Raw genomic sequence first — 25,708 nt, 5'->3', positions numbered from 1 at the left:
GCAGGGATGCAGAAGGAACCACCAGTGGCCCCTCCCAGCTGGGCTGAGCAGTTCTGGCAGCCATTTCAAAAGACAATAGGGATGTTGACATAACATTGCTGATGAGCCTAATACCACTGATTTTTACACTTAAAAACTGGTTAAAATGGCAAATTTTATGTGAGATATATGTTATACCATCACACACACAAAAGAGAAAAACTTTAAATGTACACCAACTCAAACTTAAAAAAATGAAAAATACAGTTCTTCAGTCACCTAGACATATTGCAAGGGCTCTATAACACCACGTGGCTGGGCGTGGTGCAGAAAGAATGTTTCTGTCATCACAGAAAGTTCTACTGGGCAGGGCTGGCCTGCCTCCATTTCTCATCTCTATCCAGGTCTCATTTCCTGGCGACATTCCCAGGAGCAGACCTGAAACCCCAAGCTCAGCCCAGAATGAAAACCGGGGGCCTAAGTTGTCTTTATGTTAAGTCCTGATGCTCGTGGCATCAAGCAGGATCCTGGCAGCAGCAGGAGCCACTGAGGATGGATGATTCAGGAGCGTTGTAATGAAGCGGCCCTTTGCAAAGGTGTGTGCAGGGTTGGGTAACTGACATGGGTGGTACAGTGGGGAGCTGTTACCATGCCCAGGCTGAAGGCTCACTTAGTGGAGCTGCGGCCCTGGTTTGGAGGATGCGGGGAGGAATAGCAGGGGAGAAACACCTGACTTTTCACTCCTCCTTTTCACCTGGTCCTGTCTCCCCGCTCTCCCACCACCCTGGCTGACTCTAGAAGAAGGTAAAGGACCCAAGTGGCTCAACCTCCATGGATACAGGGCAAGGTAAATGGTGGAGGATCCAATAACCAGCCCCATTCAGCTACAACTCACCTTCCCCTACCCACTCTCCTATCACCCACAGGCCTCTATCAGGCCCTGGAAACCTCCACCCAATTGACCACCACACCCCTCATCCCAAACTCTCCCTAGGAGAAAAGACACCCGCCCACACACAACTAAGAATCTCTGGTTGCCAGCAATAAAAGCAACTCCAGTCAACTGAACTAACTGGCTGTATCTCAGGGTGTCTACAGAATGAACGGGAAGGATGAAGAGCCATGCCTATGGCCTCCTCGGGGAGGGCTGCTCCTGTCTTGCAAGACTCCTCTGCAATGCAAAGTACAGGAAAAGAATACCAAGGCTGGACTCCTTGGACAGGAAAGGGGAGGGGACCCATGGACAGTGTCCTGAGACTGCCTCCAAAGGGGCAAAGCTCCATCCCCAAAAGAATGGAGGATGGAAGCCAGGTAGCCAAACAATTAACAAATGTCATCTTTAAGATGTGACCTGCCCACTTCATAGGAGAGACACAGGGGCCCAGGAAGGGGCACTGACCCATAGGAACACCCTAGTAATGAGTGCGACGTGAGCTGGGCAACAGAGGTGCTGTCCTTCCAGGTGGCAGCCAGTTCACACCTCTTAAGCCACAAGGAGTTCCCAGGGCTTCCCCCAACTCACAAAGGGCCTGATTGGCAGAGGTCATGGCCATGCTACTAAGGGTCAATGGAAAAACAAACAGAAGCAGACTTGGTCCAAGATGTCTTTTATATACATGGTTTATTCCTCCCAACCTTCATGCTGCAATTCCAGCCTCAGCTGCCAACCCCCCAAGCATGGAGATGCCCACTGCCTCCTTCTGCGGGGCTTCCTCTTATGGGGTTAGATCTCTGAAAGTGGGGTGGGGAAGAGAGGGGAGCCCTTGCACAAGGCAGCTCCCTTGCAGCCTCAGTCCCCCCAAAGGGAAGGAAGGAGGAAGGCAGCACAGAACTGGGGTTCAAATACTCAAGAAGCTACACAATAGAAGACAAAAAGTAGCACACTCCAGGGAAAGGGGAGCCAGATCCTGTCCCCCAAATAGGGGCATGGTGATCTCAGGACCCAGAGGGGTAAAAAATAGGACCAGGGGAAGAGAGGATTTGGGGGTTTCATGAGGCCAAGGTTGGTCCCACCTAGGCCTGGACCCCTGGGTGCAGGGCAATGAGTACAGAGGAGCCCCTGCACTTGGCAGTGTTTGAGAGGAGAGGCCTACAGCTTTGTCAGGTCCAGTTTCAGCTTGTAGGGTGGGGGACTGTCCCCAAAAGCATGCGACGGAGGAGGGTACAGGGGCCAGTCTGGCTCTACCATGAAGCCCTTGTGTTGCTCCAAGGTCAAGGGCTGCAAGGAAGGAGGAGGGAGGGCAGGTTACTGAGCCCCCACCCTACCACCCTCTATCCCACCCCTTAGGTCACCCTAACTAAGGAGGGCATTCTTCTCCCCATTTCGTGAGGATGCAAAGAAACTTGCCCAATATCACACAGCAAGTCAGGGGGCCCTGCCTCCATGAAGAACAACAGGTAGCCCCATAAAGAACTAGGGAGCAGCTCTCCCCCACCCCTCTTCCAAGCCAACCCACTGGCCCATCACCTGGAATTTCAGGTGCTGGCCCGGCGCGGTCACCAGGGTGGAGCAGCTCAGCCACAGCATTACCAGCACGGAGAGGAAGAGGCAGCAGGCCAGGATCCAGCGAGGAAGCCCTGAGCGCCTGCCCAACACAACAGCCTTAGTGGAGTCTGAGAGACCCTCCCCTCCCACCCTACTCCCACCCCCAGGGTCCTGCCACCCACCGAGACATGCAACTGAGGAAGTCATTGTCTTGCATCTCATCGGACTCCACCTTAGCCTTGCTGCTGGTTTTGACTCTAATCTTGGCCTTCTTGACCTTGTCCAGGGGGCCTACAGGGTCTGAGAGACAGGTTCTTCATCAGTGGCTACTAGGCCTTCCTCAAGAGGCCACAGCAGCCATGGAAAATAGAAAGGAGGCCAGAACGTAGGGCAATGGGCATGGAGTCTTGGAATAGATCAGAACCCTGGGAAATGCACCAAGGAACCTTGGGAGACTGACCATGGAACCCTGGGAGCCAGACTACAGAATTCCAGTTGAGACAGAAATCCCAATCTTAGAGCGTTCATTTGCTGGCAGAACTCCTTATGGAAGTGGAGCCACCCACAGAAGGGACACTGATCTAAGCTCAGATCTTACCCACGTGCACCTCCAAGGCCTCAGGATGGGATCCCCGCCAAGTCACCTCTACTCGCTGCAAACGGGTCCCCTGGTGCCCCAGGCTCTCTACCACAGGCTGAGTCTGGGCCAGGAACAAGAAAGCAAAGAGAAGCCCTTTAGAAAGGCACCACCTCAGCATAACACCTCTCTGAGCCCCACAAGGGCTACATGCCCAGATGGCGCCTAGATCCACTGGGTGTAGGAAGGGCAACCTCCCATGCGGCTGTGGGCTGTGATATCAGGAATATTGTTCCCTGTTATTGTGGGATCCTCAATTTGTCTTGACCCCGGCCTCCAGTTCCTGAAGAACATGATCCAGGCTAAGCCAATAGAATCACAGGGACTGGCTGAGAGGTGGTTACATGACCCAGCCAGGGATGATCAGAGTAAATCCTAGCTTAGTTAAAACTCTAGAGAAGTTGTAATTTAGAGGCTTAGTCATCCATCCTGCTATCAGGAGGAAAATGATTGCCTGCGGGAATAAAGCTACCACAAGGAAAGCAGAATCAAGGAGTAGAGTGAGAAATTGAACCCCTGGATTGAGCTGTGCCTGAAGTTTGATTGACCACCTGTGGACTTTGCATCCCATGAGCCAAGAACAAATGTATCCCACCATCGTATCCTAACCACCCACCCACCACTCTGGTGTGGCCCCTGAAAGATCCCTCACCTGGAACACCACCACCTTCCCATTGTCAGTCTGCAGGTAGTATGTCCAGGTGGAGGAGACGAAGCCCTGGGCTGAGTTGACAAGGTCATTGCAGAGGGTAGAAAACAAATCCAGGAGCGAGAGAGCCCCACTTGGAGCTTCCAGGACCTTTCTCTGCTGAGAGAAAGCCCAAGGCATGGAATGTGACTAAGGTAGAGCATTGACTGATGGGAGAGTAGCTGAGCTAGTCTACTGTGATCAGAATTCACTAAGTGTTTTGAGGCAAGACGTCTTCATACTAGGAACACAGACTGCATTTGGTTGGCTGTGTGCCCTTGGAGAAATGGATTGCCCTCTCTGAGCCCTAGAATAGGACTGATTCTCTACACTCATAGGGTTGCTACAAGATTTCAACTAGACAATGGCATAGCACAGTGCCTAACATATAGTAGTTGATATTAAAATTTTTGCCATCATCATCATTTTTCTTTTATGGCATTGAAGGATAACTCAGAATAGGAAGGAATGATAGTACTGTGTTTTTAGAGAAAGTGAAAGCCTGGAGGGGATGGAGGAAAATGGGGGAAGGAGAGAAATAACTCCCTAGAGAATCCCAGCCCATGAGTCTCTGGCCGTGATGAGTTATTTTCTGTGTCTCAGTGTCCCCTGATGCAGCATTGCCTAGACTCACTCATGACTATGACAGGTGAGTAGTTATTATTTCTCCCTAGGGTGACGGGGGAGAGGGGACAGTGCATATATACTTGGGAGGTTGCTCTTTCCTGAACCTTTGTTCTGAGCCACCTCAGATGACAGTGGCCACCTGTTCACCACAAGGAAAGTGTTTAGACAAGCACCTGGCATGTAGTAGGTGTTCAATAAATTCAGCTCTCATGGTACGGAAGATGAGTGAGGTAAGGGGTGGTCATAAGTCCTGGTGGCACTTGCTTTAGATGCCACTTCTATACATCCCTGTGTGACCTTGAGCAGTTCCTCTGTGGGTATGACAGAGGGGTGACATTTTCCCTGGTGCCTCTGGACAGCACGAAGAATTTGGGACAGGCTGAGGTGAGGCCTGGACCAGGACAAATGCTTGATAAACAGTGGCTGCTTTCTGTTATTTACTTCTTGTGAGGTGGCAGAGGGGGAGTGGGGGTTACTTCCTGTGTCACAGAGATGACACCTGAAGCTTGATTAAGGACACCCAGTAGGCTCAGAATGGAACAGAGAACCTGGGAAACTCTGGACATGAATGCAGACTTTAAAGAGGGTAAAGAAGAGGGGATATGACCCTGGGAACCCAGGTAGGAGAGCTCCCACCTTCTGCTCAGACTCTGGCTCAGGCTCCGGCTCTGGGTTCTGGCTCCAGCAGCCCTCACTGCAAGCCTGCTGCTCCGTCTCCTTCACGTAGGCCTCCACGCAGGCTGCAGGGGCAGGAGGGGATGACTGCGGATAGCCCTTCTCAGGCTACCTCTCCCCACCCTGGCCCGCCTGGCCAGCTCTCACCTGCTTCACACTCAGCCTGTGTGGCATTGGGTTTGGAGCTCCTGGCCACAAACCGGCAGATGGAAAAGAGGCGGCAACCTCGTTCACACGCACTGATGAAGACGGCCCTGTCATACTCATTCCTGGACTTAGAGGAGTCCTCCTGCTCAAGCTCCTCCTGGGAGGGGGGACATGGGGCTCAGGCCAGGAGGATAAATGGGAGGACGTGGGTACTGGAAGCATTCAGGGAAGGAGGTAGCAGATTTGACTTCCCTCCCCCAAATCTAGGGAGTTAGGGATGAAGCTAAGAATATTCGTGGGGGCTCTTAGATCTGAGGAGGACAGAAGGGAGGGGACTTAAGAAGGGGTATGGAGAACACTGGTTTTTGATGATGGTTAGAAAACTGGAGAAGATGGAGGGAAATGGGCCTCCTAAGCTTCAGGGAGGAAGGAGGAGGTTGAGGGGGATCCTCAGGCCTGAGGAAGGAGGAGGAAGAGGTTTGCAACCCTTCAGGCCTGGGAAAATTGAGATCCAGCTTGGGGGTCGGTGAGGATACAAGTGGGGGTTGGTAGCTCTGGAATAGGGGTAGAGAGGAGGATGTGGAAGCTGCTTAGGTGGGGGAGGAAGAGGAGGGGACTGTTAGGCCTGAGGGAGGTGGGGGTGGGGAGCCCCAAGGTTCTTGCGCAGCAGAATGTAGCCAGAGCCCGCCAGATGGCATAAAGATCCTTAGTCTTCGCCCCGCCCCACGCTTGGAGGGACCCCCCCCCCAACCCCTCATTCATTGGAAGTACCCGCATCCCAATACCCTCCCCCACTGCCACCACCATCCCCTTCCCCGCGGGAGGAACACTCCCATTCCCATCGGAGGGACCCAGACACCTGCGCTTGCCGCCATTGAAGGGAACCCAGCCCTTTTCCCACCAGAGGGTCCCAACCCCATGGGAGAGACACCCCTCCTAGGAACCTCTGTCTCCGCTCCCAACCTAGGGACCAGCATCCTCAACCCCTCCCCCATCTGGAGACCGCGGATCTTCGGGCTGGCGCCACATGCGCGTCACCTGCGAGGGCTGCGGTCTAGGGTAGCGGTCGCGGCACCGCAGCTGGCAGCTCTGCGTGTCACCGAGCTGAGGGGCGAAGGGGTCGCGGACCGGAGGCGCGGATGTGGCAGGCGGAGGCTGCAGCAGCAGCAGCATCAGGAGCGGCAGAAGCGTCACCGCAGCCATGGCTGGGCCGAACGCGAGGGGCACGGGACGCCGGCTCTCGCAAGCGCAGAAGATGCAGCGGCTGCGAGGACCAGGTTGCTGACGTCACCCAAGCGAGGCAGCCTGGGAAGCGGGGGTGGGGATGCGGAGAACGGGCGGGGCAGCGGCGCTGCGGCACTGTCTGGGTGCGGGCAGGTGGATCGCGGCCCCCGCCGTCTGTCCTATTTGTGGGTGCCCTGCCACCTCCCTCCTATCCACTGGCGAGGGGATCTCAGCCTGAGCTAGGGGCCAAAAGAAAACAAATAGGTTAATGGAATGGGGGGGGGCGTCTATTCGCCAGCGTATCAGGGAGGGCCTTCCGAAGGAGGCTGCGTGTGAGCTGTCCACACAGGAGGGCAATTAAGGCAGAAGAAACAGCAAAGGCCCTGAGGTGGGGAGGCGCTTCTTGGGAGAGGAGGCAGGAGGGCCAGATCCCAGCCAGAGAGTGGAGATAGAGGGCCATGAAGATCGCAGGGCTGGGTCAGCCGAGGCCTTGGGAAGGTTCCCGGGATCATCTTCAATACCAAGTCAGAGGGACGGTAACTTGTGTGCAGTTTGCTTCCTTTAGGAAGCTCTCCCAGAGGCTCCAAGGCTCCCCCAGCTTCGCCTCACTCTGGCCCAGCCCTAATCCACAGACCTGGGAGATCTGGCCTCTGCTCTCCCACACTGGGGACCCTCAGCCCGTGTCTTAGTGAGAGGGGGCAAAGAGGTGCAGATAGGAGTGGAGCGCTACTAAAGTTTCTAATTTTCGTGGGAAACCTTGGGGAAAATGGACACTTCTGGCTTCCATAATTGCCGCACCTGCAAGGTGACAGATTGCAGCCCCTTGAATCTCGAGTTAGGATATTACCCTAGCTTCCTCTTCGTCAGGCATGCGAGTGAGAGCGCCCCTCTAAACCTGGGTCATCTGCAAAGATGACCCCCTCTCGCTGGCGTGTCCTGCACAGGTGCTACCGATGCCCTACTGCCGCCGGCGCGTCTTCAGTCTACGTTCCGCCCCTACAGACAGCGCTGTAGCTGTGCGGGGTCGGCGAGTCAGAGGGCGCCGCAGGTTCCGGCCGGGGAGGAGGGGACGAGGGAGTGGGTGGCGCACCCCCCCCCACCACTTCTCCCGGCCGGCCGCTGTGCTTTCATCTCCGCGGCCTCGGCCAGCCCTCACGTGGCTTAATCAGGCGCGGCTGTGCCTGGCGGACCCCGAACATCTGGATCCCGGCACGCCCCTCCCCCGCCCTGCCCCGCCCCTCCCGTGCTAGGCGGCGGCGGCGACCCTTCCCGGAGGGCCTCCAGCCGGGGTTTGCGCGAGTGCGGGGGAACCCCGCGTGTAACGCACCGCGCTCCAAGCCCGTGCCTCGGGAAACAGCCTTTGGTTACGATCAGTACTGTCTCTCATTTTACAAGTAGGAAACCTAGGCCCCAGGACCCCTCGGCAGAGCTAGGATTCAAGCCCACACATGTCAGTTCCAGAGCCCCAAGCGCTTAAGTCTTCCACAATTGCCGTCCTGCATTTATCCCAAACAAAACACTTCCTAGGCATTTTCTTGCACCAATCCTATAAGGAAGTACTGGTAGCATTTTCCAATTTGCGGATGGGGACACTGAGACAGGGTAGCCAAGGGGGTCGGTCCAGGTGACAAGCGAGCGAAGCAAAGAGATGGGCAAGGCTGGGGGGGTGGGCGTCGGTCCAGGTGACAAACGAGAGAAGCAAAGAGGCGGGCAAGGCTGAGGGGGGAAACTGAGGCAGGAGGGATTAGACCGCTGGCTTAGATCTCTGGAGAGGAGTGAGAGGATTTGATTGCCTCCCACCTACCCCCCTTTCCGCTCCATAAGGCCGCTGGGGGCGGGAGCGGAAGGAGGACTTGACCCCGGCCCCCCAGGTGAGCCCCCGCGCCCCTCCTGCGGTTCCCCAGGGAGCAGGTCCAGGTGAGGGGCGGGAGGGCCGGCGGGCGGCCAGGGTCGGGTTTCAGGAAATCCGCCGACATTCCTTCGGGGCTTAAGAGGGAAAGTTGACTCGGCGCCGCCCCTCGCCCCCCCTCCACTTCCTACCCCCCGGGGCGGCCCGGCCGGGGGCGGCAGGAGGGAGGCCCTGCGGCTGGTCCGGGCGTGAATCAGCAGCGGGCCGGGCGTCCGGGAAGCAGCAGCCGGGGTCAGAGCGGGCATCGGACAAGCGCCCTTTGTCCCTTGCCGCCCTCACCACGACCCCGCTGACTCCCACCCTCAAGCGGAGTACATGCTGGGGAGAAGGCACGGCCCAGTGGCGCCGGCGCTTGCTGACAGTGGGAAGGGAGGGGAAAGGGGCACAGCTGTCTTCCCCACAATTGCTGGCGCCTCCTGAACCCCAGACATCGAGGTTCTCCAGGTGCAGAGGGGCAGAGAACCCAGGCCTCCTCCATGGCCCAGAGCACACGGACCCTGACCTGGACTTGGGCAGCTCTGTGCTTCTGGGACTCCACCTCCAAGCCTGTAACCCAGGCATCCCATCTCCCCAGGATCAGCCCCCGCAGTGGAAATGATGAAGCCCCACTGTCTTGCGCACACAGGTCCGGAACCTGATTCTGCCACTCCAACCCCTAGTCCAAGTCCAGAAGCTCACTGTCGTCACTTCCTGGGAACACAGGCCTGGAACAGAGGCAGCTAATCTCAGGCTGAACCCTGAGCACAAGGGTCTTGCAAAGGAGAGGCAGCTTTGTGCCCTCCTCCTTTCCACTGGCTCTGGGGCCCTATGGGACGCCAAAGGTGTAACCACAGCCTCCTCCTGGTGCTCCTCAGTGCCCTGGAGTGACGTAGGGAGTTGGGGCTGGAGGGTCACCCCCAACCTAATCCTTATGTGTAAGACTGAGAAAGAGCCCCTCCCCCAGCCCGTGTAGGGCCCTCCCTCCATCTGCCCCCTGAGTACATTCCCAGCCACCTTCAAGGACTTTGGTCAATATTTGCTAGCAGTTCCATCAATGCCCGTTCCTCTTGCTGTGCAAAGAGGTGGTGTGACTGGGTAAAAAGGGGTTAAACTACAGGGCACCAAGAGCAAGGAAGGCAGTGCCCAGCTGTCAAATTCTTTAAGTCAAAGGTTTAGGTCAAGGTCATCCAGAGGGCAGAGGGCATAGTCCAGGATATGGCTGGATGGGATTGGAAAATCCAAAAGATCCATAGACCTTTCTATAAGTAAGGATCATAGAGGGGTGGCTACTGGCATGGGTCATGCAGCATGCCAGGGGCATAGGCCTGGCTGGGATCCCAGGCAGCATGATTCCCTGGAATTGAGTCTTCTTGCTGCTTATAAGGACTGAGAATTCTCTCTTTTCATTTTGCAAATGTTCACTGAGCTCTCCTCCCTTGTCCCTTCTTGGCCCAGCATAAGGTCCATTAATAGCTTTTAGGGTGCTTACAATCCAAAAAATAAGGTACTGGAGAAAGACAATGTTTGAAAAGCTGTGTTACAAAGAACGTTTAAAAAAGGGGAAGGGGATTGAGAGTGACTGGGAAGGGTGGGAACCCCCTTTGAGAAGGTGACACTTGACCTGTGTATGACCTGATGGAAGAGAAGGTGCTAACTGAAGGAAGATTTGGGGGAACTGCAAACCTGCAGAGGAGACAGCAAACGTACAAAGCCCCTGCCTGGCGTGTTTGGGGAAATGGGACTGCAGTAGAGTGAAGGAGAGGAAGGGGAAGAGGAGGGTGGAGAAGAGGAGGCGAGAAGTGTGACAGGGAAGAGGAGACCAGCTTCACTTTTAAAAGCTCCCTCTGCCTGCTGTGCAGATGGGGGTAGGAGGGTTATGTGGAAGCCTGGGAGGAGGCTGGGCAGCACCCCAGAGGGAGGTGGTAAGGCCTGGACCTGAATGGGGTAAGGAGAATCGCAGGATGGGGATGTGTTTTGGAATCAGAGCCAACAGGATTTGCTGATGAATGGGACGTGGGGGATGCGCAAAGGAGAGAGTTGTCACGCACGCCTCCAGGTCTCTGGCCTGAGCACCTGGGTGGATGGGGGAGCCTTTTCCCAAGACCCAAGGATGACTGGGGGAGGAGCAGACATTGGAGAGGGGGATATCAAGATTTTGCTCCAGAAGACTTAAATCCTCCAAGAAGGGAATCATATTGAAGGGCGGAGGTTGTAGGGGAGGGGCGGCGCATATCCTGCACCAATTCCATCCAAGAACTGCCACCTGCACTTCATCCTCTGGACCACCTGGCAGGACTATGGCCCCATTTTTCAGAGGTGACAAACTGAAGACTGGGGACCACCTCTACTCCAAAAGTAGGTGCCGCCAGTGCTTGTTGCTATGCTAAGCACTTAGATTGTGGGGCCCTCCGCTGCACTGTATCTTCCCACAGAAATCTTTAAGCTGGCTGGGAGTCCCCCACAGTGCGGAGAGAGAAACTGAGACAGGCCTGACTGGGCTCGGTAAAAGGCAGCGAACCACTAACCAGCTTTACTCCCCCCTAAATCTATCCAGAGTCCAGATGGGGGGCACTGGGCCCCTAGGACCCCTTCCTCCTATCCTCTTTTCTGACAGTTTGGGGGCTGAGTTGGAGACCCAAGTGTAAGGGCTAGAGGGCAGCCTTGAGCAAACAAGGTGGGGGTTCCTGAGACCCCTCAGACACTTTTACCCCGTTGGCTACTTAGAGACGTGGGTGAAGGGTCCAGGCCTCTAAAGGAACCCCCGGGAAGGGAGAGTTAGAGACCTTCCCTTCTTAGGGCATGCGGCTGGGGGGCAGGGCTTCAACCCAAACTGCGCGGGCCAGGCGGAACCCTTATTTCAGGCACTCCTCCACTCAGCCTTGGAGGCCAGAAACACTTTTATCGTGGGCGCTTGTATCAGCTAGGAATGGAGGGTAGGGGGATGAGGCATCTGGGCCGGAAGGGGGTCCCGAAATCCAAGCACTGGCCAAAAATAACACGGAAAAGGATCCGCGCGCAAAAATAGTAAGACAAACTATGCGTCGCTCCCGGCAGCCGGCGTTACCTGGAGTCCGCGGGCGGCGGCCGCCGGAGCGATTACTCACTGCGTGGCGCACCCCACCCGCGGGCCGCTGAGCGGATTTTTCCGTGGGGGGTGTCAATGAGTCCAGGGCAGTTCCTCACTGCTCTCTTCCAGGGCATCCCTCCTGCCCACCAGCGGGACCCGCTCAGGACCCCCGTCCTGGTTCCCACGGGGGCCCATTTCCCCCTGTTTGATCACGCGTGAGCTTTCTCCTGAGTCCCCCGGGCGCTGCGAGGAACCTCAGCCCCATCCTGCGCGAGGGGGACAGCTGAGTCAGGGTGAGGGCCGGGGACTCCGTGCTTCCAGCTTTTTCTCCGTCTTCCCTCCAGCGAAGCCTGGGCCCGAGGTTGCGCGCGGAGGACGGAGGAAAGGAGGGATGCAGTGGGAGGGGGACCTCTGGGCCAAGACCCGCTGGACCCGCGCTCCGAGGGCGTGGGGCGGGCAGGGGGCGACTTTCAGGCCCCTTGGGAGGAAGGGGGGCTGGAGGTGGGAGCAGGCGGGGCTCAGGGACCGCTCAGTAGGCAGGGGCGGGGCCAGAGCTAGAGTGGGGGCTGAAACAGAGGATTGCTGGGGGAGGAAAGAACCAGGGCTGAGGGCTGCAGGGGACACTAAAGGTGCACAGGACCGAGAGCAGGGTGCACGGTAGTGGGCAGGAATATGGAAACTGGGTTGGGGGCTCCAGGTCCCAGATCGGGGGTGGGGAGCGTGGAGTTGGCTGGGTTGGAATGGGAGGTCCCAGGCCGGTAGGGGTTGAGTGGGGGGTTCTGGGCCGCGGGACAGGGCGCGCGCGGTGCGCGGCGGGGCGGAGACCGGACGGGTGGGGCGCGCGGTGCCCGCGGGCGGGCGGGCGACGAGGAGGCCGGTGCGGGGCCCGCCGGCTCCCCCCCCCCCCGGGGCCGGGCCGGGCCGGGGGCGGGGCCGGGCGGGGCCAGCGGCGCATTAGCGCCTTGTCAATTCTGCTGCTCAGACTTGCTCCGGCCTCCGCGCCCGCGCTCAGCGACGTGCGGGCTGCTTAGCCCGCGCTCTCCCGCGCCTCGCGCCGCTGCTGCCGCCGCCGCCACCGGCCGCGCGCCCCCGGCAGCGCCGGCCCCATGCTCGCCCGCCGCTCGGGCCCCGCCGCCCAATCCGCGCGGCGGCCGCCGCCACTTCTGCCCCTACTGCTGCTCTGCGTCCTCGGGGCGCCGCGAGCCGGATCAGGAGCCCGTGAGTACCCGGCGTCCTGTTCCCCCCTTCCCGCCTAGGCGGAGAGCGTGCGCCCTGGGGGCAGCCGCGGGGGAGGAGGGGGTGCAGGCGCCACCTGGACGGCCCGGGAACAAAGGAAGGCGCCCCCAGCATGGCCCTCGGGGCGTCCTCACCTGCGGGGCGCACGGCGTCGCAGTTCCCTGGCCTGAGGGTTCAGCTTCCACGCCGGAGGCCTTCTTACCTGGGCCACCCGGCCAAGGGCGCCTGGCCCAGCCCTCGGAGGTTGGTGTTTGCGGCCTGGGACCCCCTGCACGCAGGGAGTCAGTGGGCGCAAGCGACAGCGTCCGCGGACTCCGAGCCGCGGAAACCGTGGGGCACCGCTCCCGGGTGGGGGCACATGCAGTAGGCGCGCTGGGTGCCGGCCCCTAGCAGGCCCCCCCCATGGAGGGATGAGCCCCGCGAGGAAGGCGGGGCGGGACGGGGGCCGCTCTGGCCGCCTGGCGCGCGGCCCGGGGTCCCCGGGGACGCGCCTCTCTGCGGGTCGGCGCCGCCGCCCTCCCCCAGCGGGACCCTGCGCTCGGGGGTCCGCGGAGTCCCTACCACCGGAGGCGCTCGGAACCGTTCCTGGCCGGGCCGGGCCGGGCTGGGAGCCTCCAGCGAGAGAAAATCTTTGTGAGCCAGTGGGTGAGAGGGAGAGGAAGCAGGAGCCAGCGAGTACGGGCATCGCGGGCGCAGCCTGCGGGGGGAGGGCGAGAACCCACAGCCCGTCAAGCCAAGACCCCCACTCCGTCGCGAACTCCTGGTATCCGGGCACTCTCTTCCCCCCATCCTATCGACACCCCCGCCCGGACACCGTCTCCATATCCAGACCCGCTCTGGGACACACCCAGAGACACACAAAGACACACTGGCTTGTGGCCCGTCACCCTAGCCCTCAGACGCTTGCACACTGCATCCCAGATGCACATTCGCACACCATCGGGGCGCACACACATTCCATCCCTGGCACACACACTTTCGTGGTCACACACTCATTCCTCAGGAGAGAAAACACAGGAGCACACGCACACACAGGCACAGCTTGCTCTGGACACTCACAGTCACTCCCCCCCCCCCCACACACACCATGTCAGGGCACATAAGTTGCCTGGGGGGCACACACTGCTCCCCAGGCCACCCCACACTGCAAAGAACTATCTGCAGATTCCCGGCAGTGCACCTCTAGAAAGGGCAGGGTCTTGGCACTTCCTAGGGGCACTTGCTGAAAATCCAGCATGCCCAGGGTGCCTGGGCAGGTGAGGGATTGCCCCAGGCACCCCACCCCCACACCCAGGGCCCCTGACGACTCTGCGAGGCAATGGGCACCGCCTGTGAGTGCCATCATCCACAGTGGGCTTTGTTTCCCAGCCTGTAGAGCAGCAGGGAAGGTGGTGGTGGTGGGGGGTGGTTGTTGTGAGTGTGTTTTTTTCCTTTAAGGGGGAAGAAATTAAATAAAAGATTCTCACACCTCGGCAATATGTTTCTACTTACGGTGTGTCCTAGCACCTGACCAGCAGGCGGGTGGGTTGTAAAGTGTCTGCAGGTACCAGTGGGATGGGAGATGGGGACCCCTGTGGGGACCCTGGGATGGAGGCCACCCTCCTGCATTGCTTGCAGAGAATCTCACACTTTTCCCTTTTAAAACACATGGTGTTCCTTTTTAATAATGGCAGTGGCTCCAGATTGGAAAGGGGGGAGGAAAAAACTTTTAAAGGCCCCAGCTCTGCGGGAAAGGCAGGGAGGCAGGGAATGAGAGTGGGAGGCTGTCTAAAAGACTAGCCCAGGGGTCTGCTTTGGGTAGCCTTCTAGGGGGCCCCCAAAATTAGGCCAAGGGCCCCCCAACCTCAGTGGGCTGTTCCCAGCTGCTTCTCCTGGCTGGAATGTGTATCCCAGTCCCGAGCGCCTTGGCCCATTGTTTGGGGAGGCCTGGAGGGAGTGAGGAGCCAGTTGGGACCCTAGAGCTGGGAGGGGCTGTAATCCTAATAGTTCTTAGGCACTCTGGACCTCATGATCTGGTCTCATTAATCTCTCTAGCAGGTAAAATATATTTTCCTCCCATTTTATAGAAGAAGAAACTGAGAACAGGAGAGGGAGGGGAAGCCGTTTGCCCACGTGTTCGAGTTGGGATTGGCACCCACATCCCAGGAGGAGAAAGCCTCCTTCTGACCTTTCCTGCTGGAGCTTGTTGGGGAGGGGGGTTGGCCTGTCCAGGCCCGCCTGGCCTTACCCTCTCGCCCCGTCCCCGGCCCAGCCCTAAGAGGGCAGCTGCAACTGCTGGCAAGCCAGCAACGCCAGCCTAGGCCAGGCGGGTGTGGTAGAAGGGCAGGACCCCCCAGAGAACCCCTTCCTGACTAGGCTGTGATGATGGGTGGGGGGCAGGAGGGATATGACCCATCCCCCAAGGGTTGGGAATGGGCCTGGGGTCTGGGCAGGCCTGGCCGTGTGCCTCCCACCCTGCTGGGGGGAGCCCAGGCAGGAAGCGGTGGGTGGGCCCGGGCAGAGATGCTGGCACGCCCGTGTTCATGCCGGAGGAATTCCGAATTAGTGAGCGGCTGGCTGCCTGGGACCTCCGGAACGGCCCCCTGGCCCCCCGCCCCCGGCCGCCTCCGCCTCTTCAGCTCTGGCCCGCTCAGCCGGCTCCTTCGCACGGATGCTGAGACCTCCGGAGAGCCCTGGGCCAAGCCTCAAACACAACTGTGATCCCAGGCTCCAGCAAGACATGGCTCTCAAGCCAAGTTTGCCCCGGAAAATCGTCAGGGCTGGCCCCTGGAACCGTATTCACCCCACCTCTCCTATCTGAGGTAGTGAAGGGCAGCACAAGGCATTTGCTGGCATTCAGGGGGCCTCCCAGAGGGCCAGGATCACCCTGTCCTTGGCTGCCATTTCAGGGAAGCTGGGCTGCCCCACCCCTCTGCCCCACTGCGGTCCCTTCTTACAGCCGCCTGGGGATCCTATTGAAATGTAAACCCCTCCCCTGTTCCAAACCCTGGAATAACTCCTTCCTGCCAGTCCAGCCCCTGGTGACCTCTCAGACCTCATTTCATACAATTCCTGCCCCAGGACGTTTGCACTTGATGCTCCCACTGCCTGGATATTCTCTCTTACATATTTTCATGGCTACTTCTTTTATTCATATCTCAGCTAAATGCCACCTCCCGGCAGGCCTCCTGGGTCATTGAACCAACACTACTGATTTGTGCTTTACTTTCTCCCTATTTATTCTCTTAGATATTTGTTTGTTCTTTTTTCCTGCTGCTCCCTTGGATTCAAGGCCCACCAGGGTAGGAATCTTGGGTATCTTGGTCACCATGGTGCCCAGAGCTCCTGGCATACTGGAGGTGCTCAGTGAATGAAAGATCGAACAAATGAGTCCCCAAAACTGCTTTTGGAGGGAGAGACTCCTTTCCAGAGACTCAAAGTAGTGACTGGACCAAGATTCCACAGTGAGCTAGAAGTCAGCCTGACTTAAAGGTCCCACAGTGTTGTCCTTACCACAAAATTTTCATTCTTCTCAAACATGTGTGACTGATACCCACTTTCCAGATGGGGAGACTGAGACTCAGAGAGGGGTGTCAGGGGCTTGAACACCTTTTCTGGGCTTTCTTTACCATGTGGGTAAAACAGGATCCTTTTAGGTTCTGATCTCCAGAAGGGGGAGCCCTGGGCTGCCCTAATGTCCAGAAGGAGGGGAGTCATAGACCATGGCATCCCCAAAGCCCCAGTTCCTAGTACCCAACTCACGCAACCCAGTTTAGGAAGTCACTTCCCAGAAGCTGATCATCATGATGGCCCTGGGAACTGTGAACTTTTTTGTTCCCATTTTGCAGATTAGGAAAACTGAGTCAAGGGACAGGTGATGATATCAAGTCCCTTTGGATGGGGATTGGGGGCCTAGAGCTTGCTGCAGCCACCTTCCATTCTGTCACAGAGCAGGGCTTTGGAGACCGACAAATCTAGCTTTAAATAGAGTGTTCTTCAGTCATTGACCTTAGGCAGAAGACTTGACCTCTCAGAGCCTTTTTCATACATAAAATGAGCAGGATTCTCATAGGGACCCCACCCCCACCCCACAGAGACACATACTGTGTGCAAAACCCTGGTGATATGAGAGCAAAAACTCACAATCTTATTTTTAATTACCAAAAATAAAATAAAATGAAAAAAAAAAAAGCAGAGTACAGAGTTTGTCAAAGCAAGGGTGACTTGGGTTTGAGTGGGCATTTCTGCCTTATGTTTGTAACCACTCAGAAGCTTGAGCAGGTCAGTGATGAAGTAGATTGGAAGGAACTAACTGAGCCTCAGTTCCCTTATCTGTAAAATGGGGACAATAGTAAAGAGCTCCTTTGCCAGACTGCCATGAGTCCTGGAGGTCCTAGCATGGTGAGGGCTCAGGGTAGCTCTCTTTCAGTCCTGACACGTACTCCTCTCTGACCTCAGACACGGCAGTGATCAGCCCCCAGGATCCCACGCTCCTCATCGGCTCCTCCTTGCAGGCCACGTGCTCAGTGCATGGGGACCCACCTGGCCCCACCGCTGAGGGCCTCTACTGGACCCTCAATGGGCGTCGCCTGCCCCCCGAGCTCTCCCGCGTGCTCAATGCCTCCACCCTGGCCCTCGCCCTGGCCAACCTCAACGGATCCAGGCAGCAGTCAGGGGACAACCTCGTGTGCCACGCACGTGACGGCAGCATCCTGGCCGGCTCCTGCCTCTATGTTGGCCGTAAGTGGCCCCCAGGATGCTCAGGGGTAGCTCTTGGGAGTATCTCCTTCAGGAGAGGGGCATGAATCATGGGCCTGAATCCAGGGGCATGAATCCAGCCTAGGGCTGGACAATGGGCACCCACACTGGCGCAGGTTGAGAGGTATGAGCCTCTGGGGTGGGAATGAGAGCCGGGAGGACATCCCTACCTCCCCCTCCACAACCATCTCCAAGATAGCTCATGCAGGGGGTCATGCCAATATGCACCCTTGTCCACCCTCCTTCTACTCCAAGGTGGGGGCTGGCTGGCGGCCAGCAGCAACTCCACCTGTGCATGGCTGGCCTAGACCCTCAGCCCCTGCACCCCCTCCCCAGTGCCCCCAGAGAAACCCTTCAACATCAGTTGCTGGTCCAAGAACATGAAAGACCTGACATGCCGCTGGACACCGGGGGCCCATGGGGAGACCTTCCTCCATACCAACTACTCCCTGAAGTACAAGCTGAGGTTGGTTGTGGCCCTCAGTGACATATGTCCCAGACTGGCTGTGTGGCCTTTGTGAAGCCCACCCACCCTCTCTGAGCCTGGTGTCCCATCTGTACTTTGGGGCTGCCCTGGTGAGGTCTGAGGCCTTGAAGGGGCCCTCATGTGTCCTCATCCCCCTCCTGCCCCTGCAGGTGGTATGGGCAAGACAACACATGTGAGGAGTACCACACAGTGGGACCCTACTCCTGCCACATTCCCAAGGACCTGGCCCTCTTTACGCCCTACGAGATCTGGGTAGAAGCCACCAACCGGCTGGGCTCTGCCCGCTCAGATGTACTCACATTGGATATCCTGGATGTAGGTGAGGCGCCCCCCTCAAAGAGGATCCTGCCCCCCCTTTCAAAGCCCAGCATGGCTGCATCTTTGGTCCTAACCTGGCTGGTCAGGGTTGGGAGTACCCATTTGTCCTCAGCCTCCTGAAGCAGACAGGATACCCCTACTCTTTAGAGAACACCTGGCTTGCCCTCCTCCCCTCAGCAGCCCAGGTGTGCAGGAGGGGCCCCCTCCCTGGGGGGCTGGGAGGGGGCGCCCAGGTCAGAGGCACCCCAGGAAGCTGCAGCCTGGAGCTGAGGGCGGGGGGAGCACAGGCAGGAGGCAGGAAATGGATGATCCGCAGCAGAATTGGGCCTAATCTAATTAGGGTGTTGCTCAGCCTGGAGCAGGCCTGTGCCTTAACCCTTTCCGGCCCCTCACCAAGGCCTCAGGGGGAGAGCCAGCGATCCCTGCTTCCCACCAGGCTCCCAGAAGGATTCTCGAATCCCTCCAGGCTTGTAGCCATCCCCACCCCAGCCTGCTTTCCACATGGCTTCCTTAAGTACTGAAGTTGTAGTGGGCATGTTCTCAGCTTCAGTTGTCCTGCTGAACCCAGGTTGTCATATCCAGGACTGGGAGGTAGATGGTGACAGCCCCAGGCCTCCTGGGCATAATAATAATAATATCATAGGCCAGGCAGTATCTGCTTTTACAGAGTTCCCTAAAGATAGGATTACATTTCTCCTGTCACAGATAATAATGGTGATAACAGCTAACATTAATTAAGTGCTTCTAGGCGCTGAGTGTTTCCCGAATATTGTCTAATGTAATCCACCAGTCCTCCAGAGGGCGGGCGTGAGGGGGTGGGGGGAGGAACGGAAGCAGGTGCCACCTAAGCCAAGTACTCTGGGATTTGAACACAGAGAGGGGGCAGCCAGGAACTAGAAGCCCATGACTAAGTCCCCCCTCCCCCCGCAGTGACCACTGATCCCCCTCCCGACGTGCATGTGAGCCGCGTTGGGGGCCTGGAGGACCAGCTGAGCGTGCGCTGGGTTTCCCCGCCGGCTCTCAAGGACTTCCTTTTCCAAGCCAAGTACCAGATCCGCTACCGCGTAGAAGACAGCGTGGATTGGAAGGTGTCTGCTCCGGCCCCGGCCGCGGCCCCGGCCCCGGCCCCGCCCCCAGCCCTACCCCTGGCCCCGCCTCGCCCTAGCCTCTGACCCTGCCCTTGCGGCCCAGGTAGTGGACGACGTGAGCAACCAGACCTCGTGCCGCCTGGCGGGCCTGAAGCCGGGCACTGTCTACTTCGTGCAAGTGCGCTGCAACCCCTTTGGGATCTACGGCTCCAAAAAGGCAGGGATCTGGAGCGAGTGGAGCCACCCAACAGCTGCCTCCACCCCTCGCAGTGGTGAGCACCCCCAACAGGGTTGGGTGGGCCGGGGACCAGCCCCAAACCAGCCTGGGCTTCTGTTTTGTTTCCTCCAAGAGAGCAGAGGTCTCAAACTGGTGGCCCTCCGTGGGTCGGATGTGGCCCCTGGATCTATTTCCTTTGGCTTGTCATTTGACTAAAAAACCAAAAAACAAAAACCACCTTTGATCTACTTGCAGACATTTAAAACAGGAAGTTTTGACACAAGTATCCTAGATTTTCTAGAAAAATTGTCTAGGAAATGTAACAGAATATAGCTAGCGTTGCTCTACAGCCCCCCTCAGCAAAGGCTGCCCTTTCTTGTGGGATCCTCTATCTTCAGTTGCCCCACCCCCACCTGGTGAGTTTCATTCACCTATACCGGCTTCCTAGCCCCTAAGGGCAAGTAAGTTTGAGACCCTGCTTCCAAGGCTGGTGGGCTGCCAATTCTCCCTCTGATGGGCCTCAGTTTCCCCCTTCTGATCCAGGTAGGGGGTTGGAGATAATCGGGGACCTGGGTCTGACTCCCTTTGCCATCTGGGGTTCCTCTGAAACCACGAACTTCCATTCTCTTCCTTTGTGAAATTTCGTGAAATCTATTACTTGAAATGTCTGGCCTCAGCTTCCCCATCTGGAAAGCAGGGATAATAATGGCTCCTATCTCAGGCTATTGTGCAGGTGAGATGAGATAACCCATGGAAAATTTCCTCATGGTGAGCGCCATCTAAGGCTCCCTTCCCCTACCCTACCCCCCATGGTTTCACCCCATGGGAGGCCCCTTTTTCTCAGGTGAGGGCATTGAGACCCCTGGGGGTTCGGCCAGCCCCAAAGGTCACACAGGGATCTTCACTCAGTTTGCTGGAAGTCCAGGCACACGTTCTCATGGGATGACGGGGAAACCAAAGTCCATAGAGGGTTCCAGAGCCAGGGAGGGGCAGAGCCTGGCTCCAACTAGCTCCCTATTCCCCACTGTGGGCCTCTCCAGGTTCAGGGGTAGGCGGAACCTAGCATGACCGGGAGGGGCCTGAGCCTTGGCCCCTGCTTGTGCCCAGCACCTGCGATTTTTGCACGGGAGCCAGCAGGAGGCTGCGTCCGCGGAGGAGGCTGGGGAGGCCGGTGGAGGCCAGCAGGGGCGGCAGGGGCCGGGGCCGTGCCAGGGCCTGTCAGCGGGTCCCCGGCATTATTTATGACGTGAGGCCGATGTCCTTATCCGCCGCCTGTTTGGGGCTGGCTGCATCCAGCAGCTGGACTGACAGGCGGGCCTCCCACCTGGCCCTACCCGCCTTCGTTCCCCATTTCATTGGCTCATGATCCCAGGGCCTGTCTCCTTTTGATTCTGTCACTGTCTTCCCGTCTGTCTCTTGTCTTTCTGCCTTTCTTGTGTCCCTACATCCCAGGCTCTCTGTCTCCTCCTCCCCAGCCCTTTCTCCATCCCTTCTGCCTCTGAGTTTACTTGGCTATTCTTCATGTCTTTGGCCCTCCCTGCATCTCTCAATCTTGCCTCTGCTTCTTTCTTTCTCTGCCTTCCCGCTGTCTCATCCTCTCACTTTCTCCCTCACCCCCTTCCACTTACACCTGGCTCAGGCAGCAGGAATCGGGTTCCTGGAAGGGATGCGGAGAGAGAGTCCCTTGCTTCCCCTGCCCCAACCCACTCAGGGTCGCAGCTGAGTTGCTGGGCGGGTGGTGGGGAGGACCCGGTCCAGGGAAATAGGGAGGGGTAGGTGACCGAGGGAATGCAGTCCACTGCGCGAGGACCTTCCCTCCATTACCCGCGCGCGCCCTCTGGCGAGCGCGCTTTGACGCTGCCGCTCCACCCCCGTCAGAACGCCCGGGCCCGGGCGGCGGGGCGTGCGAGCCGCGGGGCGGAGAGCCGAGCTCGGGGCCCGTGCGGCGCGAGCTTAAGCAGTTCCTGGGCTGGCTTAAGAAGCACGCGTACTGCTCGAACCTCAGCTTCCGCCTCTACGACCAATGGCGAGCCTGGATGCAAAAGTCGCATAAGACCCGCAACCAGGTAGGAAGGACGTACCCAAGGGCGAGGGCGAGGGCGAGGGCGAGGGGTGAAGGGTAAGGAGTGAGGGCTGAGGGCTGAGGGGTAGGGTGGGGAGGTAGGTGCGCAACCTCCAGACACCACCTCCTTCCTTCCAAGCACAGGATGAGGGGATCCTGCCCTCGGGCCGACGCGGCGCGGCGAGAGGTAAGGGGGCCTAAGGTGGGTGGGTGACAGAAGGGAGACATGGGCCCCCCACCCTCAGCCTTCAGTTTTATTTATCAGCAGCTACTGTGTCTTGGCCCTTTTAGCCTAGTAAGAGCACCTGACCCCCTGAAAATATCCAAAGTGGAATATCATCCTCAGGAATGAATGAACATATTCACTCAAGTTAGCGTGTTTGAGCACGTACTGCATACTGGCCCTGTACCAAGGGCTTTACCTGAAAGATAGCCCCTGGGATGGATGTTATTATTTCTCAGGTGGGGAGCCAAGACCCAGGGAGAGGTAGTACCCTGCCCTAGGTCACCCAGTTGAAAGTGGCAGGACCACAACCTGAATGGGGGCCTCCTCAGGTGCTCTGTGGTCCTGGCCTCTCCCAGGCTCAGTGCTTAGCCTGGCTTCCCCTCTGCCTGCAGGTCCTGCCAGATAAGCTCTAAGAGTTGAGATGGACCTCCCTGCTACATGGAGACCGGGGGCTGCACCCAGACTGGGAGCACCTGTTTCCTCACCACAGGGTGCCCGAGCACCCTCTGCAGGAGCTGGAGCAGATGCTCTGAGCTCCTGGAATCACATCTCTGGCCTCTATGTGAGGCCATTTTTGGGTACACCCCAGTGGGAGTGTGTGTGTGAAGGTCAGCCAAGCTGCCCAGAACCTCTGCCAGGACTGGGGGTGAAGAGAGGTCATTACTCCCCTCACCCAGGACCCCTCCAGTCTTTTTAAATAAATGAACTATTTAGGTGCTCTGATTGTGTAGGTGAGTTTGGAGCTGCAGTGGCCTGCAGTGGGGTGGGTACTGTAGGGGAGGCATGAGGACTTCTAATGATCCTTTGCAGTTGAAATCCTTGCCTCAGAATTTGATTCTTATTCTCCAGGATCTGAAATAGCTGGTGTTAAACTCCTTGGAGAGTGTGATTCAAAACACCAGTTTCTTCAGTTGAGAGAAGGAGTTCCACCCTCCATCCCTGCCCTTTTGGGGCCCTGTCCCCAGACACAACCCCACTAGTACCCTAGGACACAGACAGTGGAGCAGCTGCAGACAAATGCTTCTTTATTGTGGGAGATGTGGCAACCTCAAGGAGGGTCAACAGCCCAGCAGGGCACAACCCTGGCCAGCTGGCAGTCAGAGTTGATCTGGGTGCCACCTGCCCCATTTTCCATCTCCCTTCAGTGCGTCTCTGAGGAGCCATGATCACTCGACAGATTCTGCATCAAACCTGAGGTCCTGGAGAACCTCGCTGATGGCCTCCATGGTTTTAATTACCCTAAAAGAGGATAAGAACTATAAATAAAACCCAGATGGGGTGAATTAGCCTCCACTAGGCAGCTCTGAGGGGGCTGTGAAAAACCCTGGGCCCTCCTGCCTGCTGCCAAGCCTCCAGGTAGCACTAGCAGCTGGGAGGACCACTTTGGGTGCTTGGGAGCAGGGGTAGTCCCTTAGGTCACAGTGGGCAAAGAGAAATGGCCATCTTGGGTAGGTGTATGCCATCAGATGTTGACGGGGTGTGCATGTGTGTGTGCTTGGGTGGGCAAGGGCAGGAATGTGGAGATGTGTGCTGGGGGGTGGGGCCCGGGTGACCGTGTCCAAGCTCTGAGTCCAGCCATGTGAACAAGATTGGTATATTTGAGATGCACAGTGAGTCTGGTGTGAAAATGGAGAATGTATACACTGGGGAAATATATGCTGTGTGTTTGGGAGCCATCGGGTGTGGACTCCAGTGTACCCACTCTTAGGGTTGTATGTAGGTCCAGAGGGTCTGATGGTGCCAGCCCTAGGCATATGGTACATGTGCAAATCTAGCGTGGCTAGCCCACTGGGAGGTGATACTTACTTCATTTTCAGCTGGTGTATCTGGAGGGTGTCCTCCTGCTCTGTTAGCTCTGGCACCCCCATCAATTGCAGCAGGGCCACCTAGTATGGGGAGGATGTCACAGTGGTCAGAGGCCACCTCCTGCCTTCCCACATGTGAGGGAGGAAGAGACACCAGAAAGGTAGTGCAGAGGTTGGGCCATGGCCAGGAGTTGCAAGGGTTGTTGAGAGGGTCATACTTTGCACAGGAGGAGCCTGGGATTCAGTTTAGAGGGACCAAGGAGAGAAGAGTAGGCAGGCTCTACAGTACAGAGCATGGCATGGGCATGGCTGCATGTGGGCAGGGGAATAGTAGTTAGGGATTGGTGTTGGGTGGAGTAGCAGGGGCATCATAGTCTCAGGGTAGGTCAAGGCATTAATCCCAGTGTGGAAGTAGGCTGAACTGGGATCTCGGAAGTGGGAGTGACTTCACGTGGACTTGGCCTGGGAATAGTGTATTTCGGCCAGGATTGGCCAAAGGGGCAGAGTAGGCCCAGACCATTGGCTGGGGTCTGGGGTTACAAGGAGGGGACGTGGCTTGAAAACCCATATTCCCCTCCACATGCAAGGGGTTGAGGACCAGACCTAAGGCATTAGGAAAGCCAAGAGACAGGAGGATTGTGGAGGCGGGGCATTTTGGAAAGCATTAAACTACGGGCGGGATAGTACTGGGATGGACGGACGTGTCCGGGGACTAAAAGCCTGTAATAAAACCGGACGGAGAGGTGGGGACCAGGAAGCCGGAGAATCCCAAATGAAGCCTAGTGGAAGATTGAAATGGGCAGGAAAAGGTGAGGTCTGGGGCTCTGGGGGCGGGATTGTGGGGTCCAGAAAGCGGCCCCTCGCCCAAGAGGCGCAAAGTGGACCAAGGCTAACGCGAGAGAGGCCCGGCTTGGAGTAGGGGGCCGCGGCCGGGGGCGGGGGCGGGGCCTCACCGTAGCCAGGCGTGTGTGTTCCAGCTGCTGCAGGCTGCGCACATGGCTCGCGAGCAGCGGCTGCGCTCGGGGCCCGGCCAGCTCGGCCTCCACCGCCAGCACCTCCCGCGAAACGGCGGCGAAAGCCTGGGTCACCTCGTGCACTTTGCTCCGGTAGCGCGGGAAGTCGTAGGGCGGGCCGCTGCGCAGGTACTGGCGGTGGCCTCTGCGGCAGGTGGGGGTCCTGAGTCTACGTCCCCAAGCTCTGCACCCGCATAGGCCACCTGAAAGCCCCCCAGGAAGTGTCCCTGGACCCGAGTGTGGAAGACATACAATGATTTCTGCAGGTGAACCCAATAGAGGCCCACTCCGCTTGGGGAAGGGAGGGACACCCGGCGGAGTGGCATTTCGGGAAGTGGGGACGCGCAACGGATCGGCCCACAAACCCCGCCCCTGACAATGCCCCTACGCGAGGACCCGCTCTGCCCCGGGCACGCCCACCTCGATCCGGCGGGGGTTGAACCCTGCGGCCCCTACGCCCACACTTACTCCTCTAGCCAGCGGAAGGCCTGCGTGCGCTCAGCCTGCAACTGGAGGATACGCTGCACCAGCGCCCGGATCGGGGCATCTTTCTACGGAGGGGGGTACGGCTGGGGCATGAAGCCGGCGCCCCCGAGCCTGCACCGCCCGCCCTGCGCCTTTTCCCACTCGGGCTCCGGCTCACCCAGGGCCACACCGGCTCCTCGAGCTCCGGGGTTTCTGAGGCTGCCGCAGCTTTAGGCACAGTGGGAACCGTGGACTCAGCCGCGGACTCGTTGGTGATCATGACTACGCAGCCCTGGCCCCGCCCGGGAGCAGGTTGCTCCGCTGCGTTAGGCGCCCCCTCCAGGCATGGAGGTCTCCAGACCCCAGCCTGTGGCCCGCTAACCCGGAAACCTGAAGACCGGAATATCCCGGGAAGAATGGAGAACCGATTGGGGGCTTCTCAGGCCCGACACCCATCCCCACCCCACCCTTTTGCTTGCTCCCGCCCAGCGCCTGCTTTCTCCTGCTTATCCTTGAATATATGGCTCTGGGTACAGCAAAGCTGTCCTTCGGTTTGTAGGTTTGTTTCTATTCGCTTGTTAACACCAACTTCCTTTCATCCTCACAACCTGTTGCTGCTCAAATAAGGAAAACAGAG

The 25,708-nt window shown here is 58.1% G+C and overlaps 3 protein-coding genes across 8 annotated transcripts; 1 reads left to right on the top strand and 2 right to left on the bottom strand.

Moving 5' to 3' along the window:
• Positions 1-1,576: 1,576 nt before the first annotated feature.
• On the bottom strand, positions 1,577-7,507 carry TMEM59L (transmembrane protein 59 like). 2 transcript variants are annotated; one of them, XM_016132494.2, is made up of 8 exons: positions 6,277-7,507; positions 5,239-5,395; positions 5,053-5,156; positions 3,754-3,906; positions 3,063-3,165; positions 2,647-2,764; positions 2,447-2,564; positions 1,577-2,197 (listed from the first exon to the last, which is right to left on the bottom strand). In XM_016132494.2, exons 1-8 carry the CDS (start codon positions 6,439-6,441, stop codon positions 2,069-2,071), a joined length of 1,047 nt encoding a protein of 348 aa, XP_015987980.1. In that variant the 5' UTR covers positions 6,442-7,507; the 3' UTR covers positions 1,577-2,068. The 2 variants fall into 2 exon arrangements, with proteins under 2 accessions (XP_015987980.1, XP_015987979.1); XM_016132493.2 differs by having other exon boundaries at positions 3,754-3,909; positions 6,277-7,502.
• Positions 7,508-12,351: 4,844 nt separating this feature from the next.
• On the top strand, positions 12,352-22,507 carry CRLF1 (cytokine receptor like factor 1). Of its 4 annotated transcripts, none has more exons than XM_016132433.2 (9): positions 12,352-12,635; positions 17,091-17,372; positions 17,727-17,856; positions 18,027-18,196; positions 19,126-19,283; positions 19,387-19,555; positions 21,379-21,566; positions 21,707-21,749; positions 22,181-22,507. In XM_016132433.2, exons 1-9 carry the CDS (start codon positions 12,524-12,526, stop codon positions 22,192-22,194), a joined length of 1,266 nt encoding a protein of 421 aa, XP_015987919.1. In that variant the 5' UTR covers positions 12,352-12,523; the 3' UTR covers positions 22,195-22,507. The 4 variants fall into 4 exon arrangements, with proteins under 4 accessions (XP_015987919.1, XP_036090272.1, XP_036090273.1 ...); XM_036234379.1 differs by having other exon boundaries at positions 12,397-12,635; positions 21,702-21,749; XM_036234380.1 differs by having other exon boundaries at positions 12,398-12,635; positions 21,506-21,566.
• A 289-nt stretch (positions 22,508-22,796) lies between these two features.
• Positions 22,797-25,368, bottom strand: REX1BD (required for excision 1-B domain containing). 2 transcript variants are annotated; one of them, XM_036234393.1, is made up of 5 exons: positions 25,250-25,368; positions 25,072-25,157; positions 24,547-24,859; positions 23,595-23,674; positions 22,797-23,027 (listed from the first exon to the last, which is right to left on the bottom strand). In XM_036234393.1, the coding sequence occupies exons 1-5, from the start codon at positions 25,349-25,351 to the stop codon at positions 22,955-22,957; spliced, it is 654 nt and encodes a 217-aa protein (XP_036090286.1). In that variant the 5' UTR covers positions 25,352-25,368; the 3' UTR covers positions 22,797-22,954. The 2 variants fall into 2 exon arrangements, with proteins under 2 accessions (XP_036090286.1, XP_015987920.2); XM_016132434.2 differs by having other exon boundaries at positions 24,547-24,751; positions 25,075-25,157.
• Between the last annotated feature and the right edge of the window lie 340 nt (positions 25,369-25,708).

This window comes from Rousettus aegyptiacus, unplaced genomic scaffold, assembly GCF_014176215.1.
Source record: "Rousettus aegyptiacus isolate mRouAeg1 unplaced genomic scaffold, mRouAeg1.p scaffold_m13_p_16, whole genome shotgun sequence".
NCBI lineage: Eukaryota > Metazoa > Chordata > Mammalia > Chiroptera > Pteropodidae > Rousettus > Rousettus aegyptiacus.
This window is presented reverse-complemented; position numbering and strand designations above follow the sequence as displayed.